At 53.9% G+C, this 16,222-nt stretch overlaps 6 protein-coding genes across 6 annotated transcripts; 1 reads left to right on the top strand and 5 right to left on the bottom strand.

Moving 5' to 3' along the window:
- Positions 1 to 344: 344 nt before the first annotated feature.
- On the bottom strand, positions 345 to 3,920 carry J7T55_002728 (taf1-like protein; the record flags this gene model as incomplete). The annotated part of the gene is made up of 2 exons (XM_053137831.1): positions 345 to 3,630; positions 3,700 to 3,920. 2 exons carry the CDS (start codon positions 3,918 to 3,920, stop codon positions 345 to 347), a joined length of 3,507 nt encoding a protein of 1,168 aa, XP_052998597.1.
- A 1,502-nt stretch (positions 3,921 to 5,422) lies between these two features.
- J7T55_002727 (uncharacterized protein) lies at positions 5,423 to 6,990 on the top strand (the record flags this gene model as incomplete). The annotated part of the gene is made up of 3 exons (XM_053137830.1): positions 5,423 to 5,602; positions 5,687 to 5,821; positions 5,881 to 6,990. 3 exons carry the CDS (start codon positions 5,423 to 5,425, stop codon positions 6,988 to 6,990), a joined length of 1,425 nt encoding a protein of 474 aa, XP_052998596.1.
- A 310-nt stretch (positions 6,991 to 7,300) lies between these two features.
- Positions 7,301 to 8,774, bottom strand: J7T55_002726 (ctin-related arp4 class; the record flags this gene model as incomplete). Its single annotated transcript, XM_053137829.1, has 2 exons — positions 7,301 to 8,646; positions 8,717 to 8,774. 2 exons carry the CDS (start codon positions 8,772 to 8,774, stop codon positions 7,301 to 7,303), a joined length of 1,404 nt encoding a protein of 467 aa, XP_052998595.1.
- Positions 8,775 to 9,274: 500 nt separating this feature from the next.
- On the bottom strand, positions 9,275 to 10,308 carry J7T55_002725 (uncharacterized protein; the record flags this gene model as incomplete). The annotated part of the gene is made up of 2 exons (XM_053137828.1): positions 9,275 to 9,867; positions 10,029 to 10,308. The coding sequence occupies 2 exons, from the start codon at positions 10,306 to 10,308 to the stop codon at positions 9,275 to 9,277; spliced, it is 873 nt and encodes a 290-aa protein (XP_052998594.1).
- A 1,241-nt stretch (positions 10,309 to 11,549) lies between these two features.
- Positions 11,550 to 13,044, bottom strand: J7T55_002724 (uncharacterized protein; the record flags this gene model as incomplete). The annotated part of the gene is made up of 4 exons (XM_053137827.1): positions 11,550 to 11,714; positions 11,788 to 11,914; positions 12,002 to 12,716; positions 12,951 to 13,044. 4 exons carry the CDS (start codon positions 13,042 to 13,044, stop codon positions 11,550 to 11,552), a joined length of 1,101 nt encoding a protein of 366 aa, XP_052998593.1.
- Positions 13,045 to 13,559: 515 nt separating this feature from the next.
- J7T55_002723 (zn 2cys6 transcription factor) lies at positions 13,560 to 16,044 on the bottom strand (the record flags this gene model as incomplete). Its single annotated transcript, XM_053137826.1, has 2 exons — positions 13,560 to 15,702; positions 15,833 to 16,044. The coding sequence occupies 2 exons, from the start codon at positions 16,042 to 16,044 to the stop codon at positions 13,560 to 13,562; spliced, it is 2,355 nt and encodes a 784-aa protein (XP_052998592.1).
- Between the last annotated feature and the right edge of the window lie 178 nt (positions 16,045 to 16,222).

Here is a 16,222-nt window from a genome sequence, read left to right as displayed (position 1 = left end):
TTACACCACAACACACCACACCATCCACCCCATATCCGCCGCGTCAGCGCGACGAATCGTCATCACGATCACTACCACAGAGGAATTGTTATCTCACGCACTTTCATCACCGGTCAAGTCACCCATTTCACAAGCAAGGCAAGAGAGGTGTGTGGTGTAAGTATAGCATTAATCTCAACCTGGATGCAACACCACCCATCCCACATCCCCCCCCCATTTCCCACCCCGCACGTCAACTCCCGGAAGACGGATTGTTTCTAAACATAAACACACATGAAGCGGGAACCCGCAGGAAGGATCATTCTGCCCCTTGCTGGTTTTGTTTTTGTTATTTTTCCTTCCATTCAAGTCTCACCATACGTCCCGGTGGTGTCGTCACCGCCAACCTTGTTCGACATGGTACCGTTGAGCATCGGGCACAACTTCTTGTTGGTCTTGATATGACCAACTTGACCGCAGTTGGCACACTTGCGCGTGGTACCGCTCTTCTCGACCGAAGGCTCCGGTGAAAGGCCCGAGCCGCCGCCACCGCCGCCGAGTGCGGCCCCGGCGGGCCCGGAGAGGCTCGCACGCGCGCCCCCCTTCTGCTTCTCCCGCTGTTGGCGGCGCTCTCGGTTCTTCTTGAGGCGCAGTTCCTCCTGCTCCAGCTTGCTCCTGATGACCCGATCCCTTTCTTCATTCCCGGTCCATTGGATGTTGTACACATCGATATCGGCCTCTTCTAGTTCCCTCCTAGCCCTCGTGTACTGTGCGATGACACCGGCGTCCTCGATAATCTCCTCGACCTGCTGTTCCTTGCCGTCTGCACCCTTGACCGTCCTGATGATCTTCAACTTCCGCTTCGCATTGCGGGCACTAATGGCACTGCGGCTAACCTGGCTGACGCCTTCGTCGAAGCGGGGAGTAGCAGCAACTTGCGACTGGGCGTTGAAGCGGTCATCCTCGTCATCCTGGGGCTGCACGTCCGCGTCGTCATGGACAGCCGCCTCACTCAGTGTTTCCTTCTGCTTGTTCCAGATGTCCGCGATGACCTCGGCGTACGCGTCATTCTGTTTCTTGACGTTGTACGAATGCCCGCCGTTTGCTTTTCGCTCTCGCTCGAGCGCATCTGCAGATGTTGATTGTGGGCCTTGCTCGTGATAGACATTCAGGAAGCCGCCTTTCATAGAAGTCCTGATGAAGCTGAACCCGAGACCGCGGCCGGTCGGGTCACCCTCACCACGAAGTTTCAGCATTGCCTTGCCAGTCGTAGCATCGATAAAAGCCTTGGATGTGTTCCACGGTGTCAGATGGACCGCTATGTTTTCTCCTTCATCCGCTTCCTTATCGGGATTCAGCGAGTCAACGGCGAATCCGGACTTCTCAACCTCATATGTCCCGACTTGCATCGCGTCCATAAGGCACACATCCTCGGGCTGCACCATCGAGTTGATCGTCTCCGGGTCCATCAGCCTCTCTCCGTCCTTCAGAGTCCAGTGCCTGGCCTCTTTATTGAAGGCCAGGAACTCCTTCAACTTTTGCCGATTTTGCGCATCGTTCGAGTCCTTCACGTGGGTTGTGATGTCATTCAGAGCTACATGGCCTTTCTTCATTATCAAACGGTATGACAGCATCTTGAGACGATTCTTGCTTGTGTTGGTGACTTTCCGACTATGAGGGCCTGGCACCTCGACGGATGGGAAGTTCTGGCCCACAACGTAGAGATGGTCAATTCTGCGCATGTAGTACTGGCTGCCCTCTCTCGAATTCGTGATACGGCCAATGAGGAAATCGGTCTTTCTGGGCTCGTGCTTGAAGATGGGCGCCCGGTACATCTGGTTTTGAAATGTAGGCACTGTCTCACCCTTGCTGACATCTCCAAAATTGGCGAATGGGGATCGATCTTCGGGCAGAAGTACTTTGGTTTCGCCTATGGATGGCTTCTCGGCGGGTTTCTCCTCGGCGTCGTGGTTGACACGGAAGTAGTTGACGACTTTGCTGCCCATGCCGAAATTGGACAGCACGGTCGGGACCTCTTCACAGTATTCGAATAGAACAGCAGTCGAGTTGTCGTTGAGACTCAGGTCTCTTGACTCCTTGTATATGTCGCCCACCCTTTGGGCCTTGAATTCTCTCCGCTTGAACCACCTGGGCTTTATCCAGCCCAAGTTCCTGCCAACCTGTTTGAGCACCCTGAATGGAGGCCGGTGATAGCTGAATGCACTCGCATCGTGCAGTTTGACTTGATAGTATGGCCATAAGAGTTTTCGCGCTGGGGTGCTGTGTTCGACTTGGATACCACCCAATGTCGCCCTGACTTTGTCTCGCACGTTTTCCTTAAGAGCCTCATATGCATCATCGTTCGACACATTAAATCTTTGAGTGATATCTTGTGCCATCTTGCCGTCAGCCATTCGCTTCATCTTCTGGTTGGTCTTGGGACGCTTTGCCGGCCGCTCCGTCTCCATATCATCAATCAGAAGATAGGGATCGTTCATGTCCAGGCGTACACGCTTGGCGCTTCTTGCAGTGGCATCCTCGAAATTGTCAAAGGACGGAGCTGCGAATCTTGAGATCTCCGGCAGGCCCTGAAGATGGGAGACTTTGCGCCGCTTAGGAGCAGGGCGGTCGATGCCCATCTCCAGGAACCAATCATCATCTTCCTCAGCAACAGCAGGTCCAGGGGAATCATGGCGGAGCCGTAAAGTAGGAGGATCAATAACATCGTCCCAATCCTCGCACACTGTCTCAATATCACGCAGAGTGAAGCCACCGACTAGTTCCATTTCAGAATCGGGATCATCTGCATAAAAGATCTCGAGCTCGTTGGGGTCGACGGGCTCCGGAATAAGCAAAGACACCAAGCCATTCTTCTCGGCAGTCTGTATCTTTTGAAGTGTCGTCAGCGAAGCGGGCCCGGGGACCCTAAACTGCTTCTCCTGATCGACGTCAAGGTCTAGGCTGAGCTTTGTAGGTATGAGAGGCTTGGGGTTTCTCGGAGGCTTCTTGTCGACCCAGTTCGCCTTCCTCGGTGGAAATAGCTGGTTGAAGTTGAGAATCTTCCCCCTCTCGAAGTCGGGGAAGGTCTGCTTCAGCAGGTCTAAAACATTCTCGGGGGCGGCGGGTATAGAAGGGTCTTGGTTGGCCATGGGAAAGCTAGGCTCGGGGTCGAAATTAAGGGCCCGCAGGTCGGCTAGGTCGTCGCCGCCGGTCATCTCAATGTCCTGCTGGTCGGTGTCTGCGATTGCAGCTCCTGGTGACATGGCGGGTTCGCCGACCAAGGGCGAAGATTCTCGACCATCGCCAAACAGGTCGTCGTCGTTATCGTTGCTAGTACCGCCATCGCTAGTCAGAGCAGGAGGCTGCTCGGAGCCGCCGTTGACAGCCTCCTCCTCGTCAGGCAGATCGTCATCACTGATGTCCTCGAAATCGAAGGCGTCATCGGCTTTGTTGGACTGGTCAATAGGGCCTTCGAGGCTAAGATCGGGTTGATTGGCAGGATCGACGGCGAACAGATTCCTGATGGCGTCCTCGTCGTCCTTCTCCTGGGTCGCCCAGTCCACCTCATCTGCCATGGGTGAGGCAGACTCGCGCTTGATCTCGTCGTCGGTGGCCATGACGTGGACTTGTAGCCAGGTCGAAGGGACCAGGCTGGGGATGGTGATGGGCGTGAGGGGTGCTCAGGGATGTTGACGTTGCGACGTTCGCCTCCGACAACACCTCGCAACGTCGCGTTGCGCGTCGCGGCAAAGACTCAGGTCATGCCAGTGGGTGGAAGCAGTGACACCGCGGACAATAGAGCTGATCGGCGTCGCGCGCTGTGAATGAGCGAGTGTCGCGGCTGAGTCGGGTCGAGTTTGGCTTTCGATGCGGACGTATCGAGAGGAAGGAGACAGCGACGATGTGAGCTTTGGCGAGAAAGCGATCCCGTAGTTCTTCATGTGCGGGAGTGCGATGGACGAAGGTCGCGTCGTGTCGTGGAAAGAGTGTTGCAAGGTTGCCTGAAGGCCCCTTTCGATCGCAGGCAAGACAGAGTGGTGACCGTGGGATGTTGAGGTCGGCCCAGCGTGACCTGAAATGCAAGTGCCACGGCCGGCCACTGCGAGAGCCGCATTTGATTGAGGAGTTGGAGCTAAAATGAGTGGGTACGTACCGAGGGTGGGGCGACGCGGAGGTGCACGGACCATCCCAGCAACAGGTCACCAACATATCAAAACTCAAGGGGCCTGTCTGTTTTTTTCTCACGGGCAGCATACAAGAGCAGCTCTCCCTGATCTCCCAAACGAGTTTTTCGTTCATCCTGTGTATCATTCTGACAGCCTACATCATCAGCTCATGGACTACACGCAAAGATGTCATTTTGGGAATTGTGACGGTCATCGCTCCTAACCTGCACAGTCCTACTCCCCACCCACTGGGTTTCACAACACGTCTTTGTATCTTGCCCTCGAGGATCCTGAAGAATGAGAAGCATCTTGTGTATTTTACAAACAACTCTGGACATAACCAGTCTGCTACTCCATTTGCAACTGATGCTCCTTGTTGGCTGCCGTGAGCAACATCCAAGGCTAAACCCCTAGGATACCTGCATATAAGGGTGCCCTTGTTGATGACCTTGAAGGGCGGCTGAAGAATCGTGACGTCTTGCTCCTATGGAATCACTTCCACTTTGCATTCTTCTCTGGCTGCTGAACCGGAGGGAAGAAGGACGAGGCCTTGGAACAAAACTCATGTCACCGTGTACCATGACATGCTGACATGGCTGCCGTCCGGACAAACACAACCCCGGAGCTGGCGAAGACGACCTTACGCAAGATGCCTCAACATAATCATCGACTTTCTGCAGCATGGGAAGTGAGGAGCCGGATATCCCTCCAGGCTGTCATAAGCAGCTTAAGACAGGGGCAGCTTGCATCTGGGTGGCCGAATGTGAAAACCCTGGACTACTACAGCATGTGCATGTCGAGTGTCTGCCGCGTCCAAGCATGTATCCGAGCTCGTAGGTTCGGCTCCTGTAAAAGTGTAACATCTTTGGCCTGTCATCAACACCAAGATTTTGTGACGTGATGCGGAATTGTCATTGCCCGTCTGGTGCCCGCGCCTCTGCGTTAGTCTAATGACTCTTATCATGTGGAGATCACTCCCGAGGCCGATATCGTCCTAGGACTGACTTACAAAAGACATTTCCGGCATCGAATGGCAGTTCATGTTCGTGGGCAACTCTTTAGTCGTGTACCGCCAAAACTACAATACTCTCGGGTCATCACAGTCATAGCCAACTATTCGGCCCGTGTGGAAGCTGAGTGCCTAGTCGAAGCCTCGAATAGAAACGCCTGAGTGAGCCTTGCCACATGACCATGTCAACCCCGTCCAACCCCGTCAAGAAGATCAAGACACTAATCAATTTTTTCAGAATACGAATTGCTGGTGACAACCGCTCATCATGTCGGCGACAGCATCCAAGACCGCTCTTCAAGAGCGCTTCGTTGGGAAGACTCTCCACGAGGTTCCGACCCCCAGCATCATCCTGGACCTTGCCAAGCTCGAGGTCAACTGCCAGCGAATGATTGATGCCGCCGACAAGAACGGCATTGGGTGGCGAGCTCACATCAAGACTCACAAGGTCAGTCTCGCGTCCTCCTCGGGGTTGAGGGTAGCTGGATTGTTTTCTTCGGGACATCAGGGCGGCTGACCGCTTCTTGGGCAGACCAAGGAGCTTACCAGGCTTCAAGTCGGCGATGAGACCAACACACCCGCCAACATCATCGTCTCAACCGTCCTCGAGGCAGAGAATATCGCACCCGTATTAAAGGATTTCCAGAGCAAGGGGCGCAAAGTCAATGTGAGCATCTACCAAGAGAACCCTCTGGATGTGAACTTGCAGGTCTAAATCCCTCAAAGGTGCTCTACGCATTTCCTCTCTACCCATCCGCGGTCTCACGACTCGCCGCCATCTCCCAGGATCTGGGACCTGAAGCGGTCTCCGTCATGATCGACAATCCAGACCAGGTCCCACTCCTGGCCGCTTTCAAGTCCCAGTCCGGGGGCAACAAGCCACTCGTCTTCCTCAAGATCGACGTCAAGTACCACCGCGCAGGCGCCATCCCGGGCACCCCAACCTACCAGTCCCTGCTCAAGGCCATCCTAGCATCCGAGGCCGAAGGCTCCTGCGTCCTCCACGGCCTGTACGCCCACGCAGGGCAGTCGTACTACACGCGCAAGGACTGGGACGCCCTGATGTACCTGACCGAAGAGTACGCCACCCTGAGCAACGTAGCCAACGAAATCCGCAGCCAGAGCCCCAGCCACCCGCTCGTCCTATCCGTAGGCGCCACGCCGACAGCCACGGCGCTGCAACACCCAGACTTCACAAGCGGGGCGCCGGCGGCATCATCCCCCTCCAGCCAAGAGGCCGGGGCGCGCGTGGCGAACCTGTCGGGCCTGATCAAGGACCTCAAGCAGGCCGGCCTCGGCCTAGAGGTCCACGCCGGCGTCTACCCGGCCCTGGACCTGCAGCAGCTGGCCACGCACGCGCGCGACGGCTCGCTGCTGAGCAGCGGCGACATCGCCATCACGGTCGTGGCCGAGGTGGCGTCGCTGTACGCCGGCCGCGGCGAGGGCGGGTCCACCGAGGCGCTGGTCAACGCCGGGTCGCTGGCGCTGGGCCGCGAGCCGTGCAAGGAGGACGGCGCGGGCCACTACGCCGGCTGGGGCGTGGTGGCGCCGTGGGGCGACGCGGGGCTCGAGGAGTCGGACCCGGCGCCTAGGGACTTCCCTGCGGTGCACGGGGGCTGGCAGGTTGGTAAGATCAGCCAGGAGCATGGGATTCTCGTGTGGAAGGGGGCCAAGGAGGCCGAAGTGCCGTTGAGGTTTGGGCAAAGGGTGAGAATATGGCCAAACCACGCGTGTATTACCGGTGCTGGGTATGATCACTACCTAGTGGTCGACAGCAGGAGAACAGGGAAGGAGGACGAAGTGGTTGATGTATGGCCGAGGTGGAATGGATGGTGAGGAAGGCTCAATCTGTTTGCATTTGGAACAATTAAAAAGAGAGCAAGGGTCGGCATGGCTAGCAGGTTTGGGTCAAGATTTGGATATGCAATATCAAGAGACAGCATATTGATCGATATTAATATTCCACTTTTTGTACAAACATCGAGCTTTTTGAAAAGCTGTCGTGCCCAGCTTTTGATCCTGCCACCGGCTAGCAGACCATCTGCCAACTCCAGACGCCCATCCATTCTGGACTGCCACACATTCCCAAAATTAAAGCAGCAAATTTCTCACACCATCCGCTTCCTAGCCACGTGGTGAGACCTCACTACTTGCAGCGCTTCTCGACTACGTTAGGGCCGATTTCCTCAAACTCCTTGCGCGAGATCCACATCTGGTGGAAACTTCCCAGGCTGCCCAGGATGCTTCCACCGACCCAGGCACCGAAACGGCGCTCACTCGTCAGGCCTGCCGCGTGCAGCTTGATCTTCATGCCAGGGTACATTTGGTTGAGCTCGTTGTTGAGCCTGTCGTTGAACCCGTTGAGCAGACTCGTGGCTCCGGTGACAACAACATTGCCCAGGAGATGAGGCCTCAAGTCCACGTCCACTAGGTCCAGACTCTGCTTGATCAGTCCTGGTATCGTCTGATTCTTCGCCAGGCGGAACTGCTCGTCTGTGACCGGATACGCCGCCGTCTCGTCCCACATGCCCTCAGCGACCTTGAACCGCTGCTCGCGCCACATCTGATTGTATCCGTCGGGCATCTCAAACACACGGCCGGGTTGTGACTTGATGAAATCCTCGTTGCCGGGGGTCACGTAGCGCCCAGGGCCTTTCCAAACCTCGACCACTGACTCCTTGAACTCGGTCAACAGTCGCTCCTCCTCGTACCGGCGGAAAGAATCGTGGATCGCGAAGGGGAACGTCTTGAGTCTGGCGTTGGGCGGCTGTTGGGCATCCACCTGGGTCTTGTTCTCAATCATGAAGGTGGGAACAGTGTCAATCTTCGGATCGTTGGTCTCCCACATGGTGCGGATCTGCTGCGACAACCATATTCCACCTGCTTGAGACTGCACAGCCGACTTCTTCAGCGCCATACCATCATGTACAGCAGTGACAGAGGTGTTTGCCCCGCCAACTTCAATCACCAGGGCCGTTGCCTTCCCTGCCGCGAACGCTGAGAGAACCGGTGTCCTGCTGAGCCAAAAGGCTGGTGTTCCCCAGTTCTCGAAGACAACCTCCATGGCCTTTTCTCGCTTTTTCGCAGGATTGGTCGCCGGTTCCGTCAGCAGAATCGGGTTTTCGTACAGTGCTTTCTCCTGAAGCTCCTGGTTTTCCACTTCCTCCATCGCGACATCGCCTTCGCCGTCCTTGTTGCCATCGTTGAGGCCGTTCTTCGAAGGTGGTGTTTGCTGAGTCGGGTTCAGCCGACTGACAAGCATGTTCTCCCAGAGCTGGGCCGCGACATCCCAGTCCTCCACTTCGGACTTGGTATTCATGTAGTTGCGCAGCTCCAGGTTCTCGCGCGGACGTATGCACTCGTCGCCAAATGCGCGGCTCTCGCCGATCTGGCTGTAGAAGGAGGGCAGGACGCATTTAGGGACATCTTCGCCCGCAAAGCCGGCGCGCGTGTGCCAGTAGCCGGGGTCGAGGACGAGGGCGGAGATCTCATCTGTAAGGCAACAAAGTTAGGCGATGGGTTGGTAATTAGAGGGATTGCAGCATGCGCAAAGGTCACCCACCTCCGCCATAGACGTCAGCTGGCTGCTGCGACGAGGAGAGCGGCTGTTGGGAAGCCATTGTGAATCGCGCGGGACGTTCGCGTCGATGTGAGCAGCTGTTTTTGATATGATGAAATCAATGCGCTCGAGATCAAACAGGTCGCGTTGGTGTATTTCTTCTCGCCCGTGCTTGGACTTCGTTGATGGATGGAAATGGTTGGAAGCTCCAACCTCAGTCAAAAAAGCCGCCCCACTGCGCAAGCTCCTTGGAAGTCGCGAGGCAGGCGCGGGTCGATAGGCTATACCCTAACCCGTAGATCGACCAAAACTTGGGGGGTGGTCCTTAAAAATCCCAATTCTCTCAATGCCGCAGCTCTCTCTCTCTAATCCAAGCTTGTGTTGGCTATTGATTTAATATGGTGTACCGTACTCAGGCTATCAGTGAATGAAATACTATTCGATTGAAAACAAATTGTATTCATTCTTGTCAAACCTCAAAAAAGCCAACTAAATTTTGAGAAAGTCTACACAGGCTGCCTAGGTACTGGAGGGAATGAGAAGACATTCGTCTCGTTATCACTAAGAGTCCTCATACCACTGCCACAGGCGCCTGGGGTTATCCACAAAGAGCCGCTGGATCTGAGCATCACTTCCAGCCCAATCCTTCGTGATCTCGACCAGGGCAGCATCGTTGATGTCCATGAAATCCTGTTCGTTGAGGCGACCGCCCACGGCGGCATTGCCCTCCTTGCTTTTGGTATGCGGCCAGTCACTCGCGTAGACGACCATGTCCGGACCGGCATTGATGATGGTCTCCGCCACAACACGCATGTCCTCATAGAGACGAGCCTGGTTTGAGTCCCTATAAGGCCCTGAGATCTTGACGAACATGATCTTCCTTTGCACGAGGTCGATCAACTCTCGGAAGCCTGGTGTTCGGTATGGATCGTACGTGTTCATACTCACGTTGGTCTTGGACCCGACCAGGGTATGGCCGAAGTGATCGAACGCGAAAGTAACACCGGAGTCGACGATGAAGTCGTGTAGGTAGACCAGGGAGGAAAGCGGCGTGTAGAGCTGCAAGACCCAGTTCATCTGTTTCGCCACATCTGTGTTCTTGCGAACGGCCTCGAAAACCTCTGTGCTGTTTTGACTGTCGAGATTCAGTCTTACTGTGGTGGTTTCATCAGCCAAAGCATGTGTCTGAAGTAATTACATCGTACTCCAGAACTTCCAGGTTGCCGTGCCGGAGAATTTGTACTTCTCTCAGCATGGTGACAAAGTCCAACGGTGGATGTAGAGAAAGATCCTGCAAGAAACAAAATTGACTTACAGCCTCGAACGCCGGCCTCGTGAAATACTTCGAGAGTTGTGTTGGTGATATCATCTGGGTCAATGACAGCCACACCGCGGTATGTGCCGTTGAGTTTGCGCAGGGCATCGACAAGAACCGAATTGTTGGTGCCGTATACGCTGGGTAAGACAATGCAGGCGTGATCAACACCGAGGCTAACCTCAAAAGCTGTTGCATTCGCAATACTTGCCGGCTTAGGAGTGTAGTCTGTAGTCTCGACGAAGAAGTCAGCCCTCTGACGCGCGGTGCTCGGAGGCATTGAAGGAATACATGTTTATCCGTGCACAGCATATTTTAATCGTACCTCTATTAGGATCCAATGGAAACTTTTCGGGGTCGATAACATGAATATGCGAGTCCCTGCCTCGCTGTGTCAGTCACTTGAGGCTCACTCTTAATTTTCACCAAAGGAAACACTACCAAGAACCAGCAGGCAGTCTGCGTGCTGTGGCCACGATGCTAATGAATAAACTCAAAACCGACGTCGTCTTAAATAGAGACACCATGGTTGCGGTCTTGTTGGACATCAACTACAAATTGGTCCTGCACGAATCGAAGAGAGCTTGTATTCTACGTCGAATAGCTGAAGTGGACAGTCAAGCACGAAGCCAGAAACTTGATGTTGTCATCCTGAAGTCCAATATTGACTTTATACCCTTCGTTGCCCCGCTTGAAACTTCCAGACCTCCACAATAATATTTTCTCCTCTTACACATCTACCATTAAAATTTGGAACCGGGATACACTAGAATCATGTCTTGGGTTGCATTCGCCTCTACCGTCGCGGCATTTGAGTTTGTCAAAAGGCCGAGACTCGGAAGATCCCTCGTGTCTCCAACCTACCTCACTGATAATATCGGGAGATGCGCGCCACGTCGGACCGAGTTCATACATGTTCCATCCACTAGGCCTAGATTCATGACCAATTGATCAAAGGATGCAGTAGCTGTCTCATGTTTCTGCTGAATTTTTCGAAACGAATGCACACATATCTGTCAGAATCTACAGGCTGAAGGTCCGTCCTAAATAGACCTGGTGGTTTATTGTATGTCCAGTGCCAGACATATTCGTGACCAGGCTGTATCGATATATTGGACAGCCGTGGGTATCAATAAACGTTCAAGCAAAAGCGCCCAGATCCAGTTTTGAATCTCATCTAAGGTATGCTTGGTCTGCCATGTCTTTTCGGCTCCGGCTTTGGTATTGGTAGAAAATAGATCCCCAGCGCTATTGCACTATTCAATTTCCACAGCGGTTGCGACTCCATCCTGAGGCATTGCGGTCTGTAATAGTGGCCGCGAGCTGAGGGAGTCGTGACGGGGTGAGGCAGCTATTACACAACATTGATATACACGCTGGGCCACGAGTTGAGACCATGGCAACGTATACATCTATACGCATGATTTGAAGTAGGATGAATGGAAAAACTTCCTTTTGGTTGAAGGATGCGTTGCTCCAAGGCTTTGACTCCGCATGCTGCAGTAGTCTTTTTTCTCTCAATCATGGGATCTCTCTGGGCTGCAAGGCTCTCAATGTCGCCAAAGTGCTCGAAGTCGCAAGGATCTGTCCCAAGAGTTCTTTGTAGTCCCAGCCTAGAGCAGAGGCTGCCATCATCGTGAGGCTGGCTTGGTCATCACGCCCAGGTCTACCAGGACCAGTCATATTCTGGCGATGAGAGTCAGTATAAGTCTCGAAGGGGGAACCGGATATCACATTCGCCCCCATGGGTTACACATACCGGTTTCATGTTGACATCAAACAGGGCAAATTTTGAATCGGGTGAGTCACTATAGCGTCTAACGTCGATACGGATCGGAGCAGTAACACCAAGAAGCTCAGCAGCCCGCTCTGACTCTCTCATTACCCTAGCATATACACTTGTTAGAAAGGAAGAAAAGAAGCATTTACGTAGTGTGCTGAAGGATTAAGTTCTAGAGTGTGGAATTACATACTGCGCATAGATAGGGTCCTTCTCACAATCAGGGACGACTTTGGAGTTGGCTGTGACAGCAACGGTGCCATTGTACGGTGCAATGCCATTATGATGATTGAAGCGTGATACCACAGGCAGCGCCCAGTACCCCTTCTTCTCCGCCGTGGGCGGCATAACTGTAACAGTGCCCTCCTCACCCTGCAAAAATTCTTCCAGCATCACGGCAGCGTCCTCATCAGCGAGACTCTTCGCGTGTGCTGCCAGCTCCTCAGGGCTCCGGCAGACTTTGACGCCATGGCTTCCGCGGCCGCGGATTGGCTTCGCTACGATGGGGTACGGTAGTCTCTTGAGGTCATCGACGCTTGGAGCAGATCCAGTCGGTATGGCCCAGGAGCGCGGCATGCTGAAGCCGTCGGATTTTCGCAACAGGTTGTTTACCCAGTCTTTATTGTCGTATCGATCAACACAGAGCGGACTCTGGCCAACGACACGAACAGTATCAGCATACTTTCCTATCGACGCCGAGGTCTGCAATGGATGCGAAGCAAAGACGATAGTGTTGGCCCAAAGGTGGGTCGCCCCTCTTCGGATGGCCTCAAGTATGCCATCTTCGGTGTCTGGGAACGTCCAGTCGCTATCGTGGGTGGGGTTGGGATCGGTTGTCGGCTTAATGACGTCGACGCTCTTCTTTTGCCCCAAGTTGTATGCTATATCAGCTCCGGAGTCTCTGTAACCTGTATAATTGAATCACAGTCAGTCAAAATGAGTTGAGGGCTTGAGCGTTTGGCATCAAGCCCGTGACTTGATCCGGCTTACGGACCGTTGGGTTTCTTAGGTTTCTTGATGCCATCAATGATAGGTGGCTCAAGAGCCTGATACAAGACGGCAACTCTAGGCTTTGTAGCACGCGAAGTTGAATATCGCGCTGCTTGTATTGTGCTCCGATAGAGTCTGGCCTGGGCACTCACCTGACGATGAAGGGCCGGGAGGCTTGAGGCGCTGCGGAACACAGAAATGCTGCACATTGCCGGTCAGAAATCTACCGTAAAATTCAGATATCATGTGCCGCTCATAAGAGCTGAACATTTCAGACAAAGTCTGGCTTAAAAAACTGTTTGTCGTAGCGCGTGGAAAGCAATTGCGACACGTCGGCCGTCAACGGCGACGCCGATCCGCAGGTGGCCCGGCCCCACCAACGGAGTAAAGCCGGTGAGATGCGTCCTGGCAATGCCTGGATCTCATGCGCCATACGTACCCGCAAAAGAATACAGAATTAGCCCGAAAAAAAATCCTTTTGAACATTGAAATGGCAATGATTGTGGATCACCGAAGAAAAGTCATGATTTCCTAATGGCGACTTAGTTGTTCCTTCTCCCGATACTCGGGTGAGCTATATTTGATACGTCCTCACAGCAGTATATTGGGAACGCTGACCACGAAGTGGGCTCAGGGGCAGGCGGAAGAGCTTGCCGGCAGACATTAAATCGCATAAGCGTACGCTTAAGCAATGAAGGGACTGTTCTTGTCTTGAGCCTTTTTCATACAACTAGTTTGTATGCTTACAATCCAATCCCACTTCAAATGGCCGGATATGTAGGATTATTGTCATCAAAGTTGAAGCCCTCTCCGATCCAGTCCAGATCAAACCACGAGCTCATATCTCCAAGCTCAGTGAGGAAGAATTCGGGCTCAACCAGGTTGAAGCCTCCGACATCTTCGAATACGTCTGCTTGGTTTACAGCAGTAGTGGTCTCTGCAACGGCACCATCTTGCGCCAGAGATACAAGCGAGGCGCCAGCCGCGATCTCAGTGCGGCGCTCCGCCTGCGCCTCCTTCCACGAGTTCCAAGACGACGAGGTCAATGACACTAGCCTGTCAAATTTCTCGACCGCGTCAGCAGCTACACTCCATGCCTTGCCGAGGACTTTTAGCAAGGCAGAGCATGCAGACGCGATTCGGTTGAACTCGTCCATGGAAGTCTTCTCTTTGATTGCGGCGTTTACCCAGAGGCAGTAGAGGAAGGTGATCCCGCTGACGAAAATAGTGTGAGCCGTCAGCCATGTATTGGGCATCTTGGAGAAGCGGTGCATCTCCGAGTGGATGAGGATAGTCTGTGATGCACTGTTGTAGCATGTCTTCCACGACTCAGCGCGTGGTCTCGAGGTAGCAGGTGACGGTCTATGTAGAAGCATCAGGCACTGGTGATATTTGAGCTCCAGTCTTTGCACAATGCCATCGGCAGTTCGACGGCGAGACCGCCATTTCAAGTCATTGCGTAGGCTCTCAACTAGCTCATCGCAGCGTTGATGGCACTTTCCTTGCCATTCATTGACGTCTGTTGGCCACGGAAATACGTCGGGCTTGTTCTTAACACGGTATAGCATCAGCTTGATCTCCGCCGTGATCTGATCGAACCGGAAGGAGTAATGAGCCGCCTTGTACGGGGAAATTTCAGCTCGCATCCGCTTAGCCGGATTCGAAGAAGACTCCAATGCCGACATGATATCACTGTTTGCATCACTCTCCGTACCAGGAAATTGTACATCAAGTGCTTCATCACGAATTGTGAGTGGCCGACCAAGAACGACCGCCAAGTTCCTCTCAATTGAATAGGCTGACCAGAATATTGCTCGCCGAAGATCTCTGCGGACTTCGTACTGGCTAAGTGCCTCTGAGGACGCGTCATGTGGAGGAGGCTCTTGCCATCGCCTTTGGAAGCCAAGATCAAGGCAGGTCGCAATGATGTTCTGGCTCAGGAACCAAGCGTTAGGCCCATGCTCAAAACAAAATCCTGACAAGGTCAACAACAGCATCGTCTGCAGCCCCTCGAGGCTGTCATGCAGTGCAAGTCGGTCTAGTCGGGACATCGCTGTTGCCAGGTACCGGGCCGACGCAAACTCGGACGAGAGGCGTGCTTCAAGGGTGCGCGCGCCCAACGCGACAACGAGAAACAACTGAACTGCGTGGAATGGAGATAAAGCAGCCTCAATATCACGCAGCTGAGGCATTTGGAGAGAGTGCGCAGCAGAAGCCTGTCCGGTGAATAAGACGTCAAGGCTCCCTGCAATGTCATCCTCGTTGAGGAATGGATACAGTGGCTGCCATGTCTCGAAGTAGGCATCGACGAAATGCTGCAAATCCACTTCTGGCGCCCAATCCGGTGGTAACGGAAGGGCCGGTTTCAGGGCCGCTCTCGTCGAGCCATCAGTCACATTTCCTTGTGGCGAATTCCAATAGTTTGTACTCAATCCTTGAGACTGAGGAATAGCTGCGAAGATCAGGCGAGCAAACGGCACGCCTGAAGATGGTCCGAGGTACTTAGGCTCGGCGGCGTTAGCAAGTGAGAGTAAGCCAACCTCATGCGCAAGCGGCTCACTCGGACCGATCTGTGTCGCCGGGCTGGCCGCTGCAGCGGATCCAATGTTTTCACTATGACTCCGTGATAGGCTGTGGGAATGTGAAAGGCGCTGCACCGAGCCCGGTGTCAGGTCTGGTACTGCATTGGCGGGTTGATCTTGAGGATATTGATGTGAAGAGCGTATGCTTTCGCGATGAGGCTCTGAGAGGGAAGACTGCCTGAGCCAGTCTTGCGAAGTCTCTGGGACACTCCCGACCCGAGACCTCTCTGTTACCTGAGGCGCCTTGTCCAGCTCCTCGGGTGCTATCCGACGAAGGGATTCCTCGAGTGCACGCAGACGTGCCTCAGTCTGCGTGATATAGCTATATCACTGATCAGTCATTATATCTTAGTCATCCTGCCAGGTCACATCGCTTGATATCAGAGAAATAACGACGTATCATAGTGGAGATCTCGATGAAGACATGTCAGGGCACGCAGAAGGATGCCTACCTGATGGCATCTGGGTTATTCCCAAGATTGGCTCGAATGCATGGCTGTCCAACCTTAGCACAGTTCGAACATGATGGAGTCTCGTCATCACACTTGATCTTCTGTGAGCGACACCGGGCACAAGCCGTGCCCTTCCTTCGACCACCAACATGTTGTGACTTTTGTCGTGGCGCAGGCACTGCCTCGGCAGTGAAGCCGGCGTCACTGTCCATCGCCGGAATTATGCGCGGCGGCCCGGGTTACAACCCAATAATTGTCAGTCTGTGTCGGACTCGAGAGATAGAGCCATTGACATGGCACAGACTGTCAGTGATTGCTCGTAAGCGGTCCGATGTGTGCCCGGGGTGAAGCACGAGGTTGGTCGTGAAAACGTCGGCCGATCTCTCGGCT

The sequence above is a fragment of the Diaporthe amygdali genome (genome assembly GCF_026229845.1).
Source record: "Diaporthe amygdali strain CAA958 chromosome Unknown NODE_3_length_2959817_cov_65_330692, whole genome shotgun sequence".
NCBI classification, from domain to species: Eukaryota; Fungi; Ascomycota; class Sordariomycetes; order Diaporthales; family Diaporthaceae; genus Diaporthe; species Diaporthe amygdali.
Note: the sequence above shows the minus strand (reverse complement) of the source record. Positions and strands in the feature narration are given on the sequence as shown.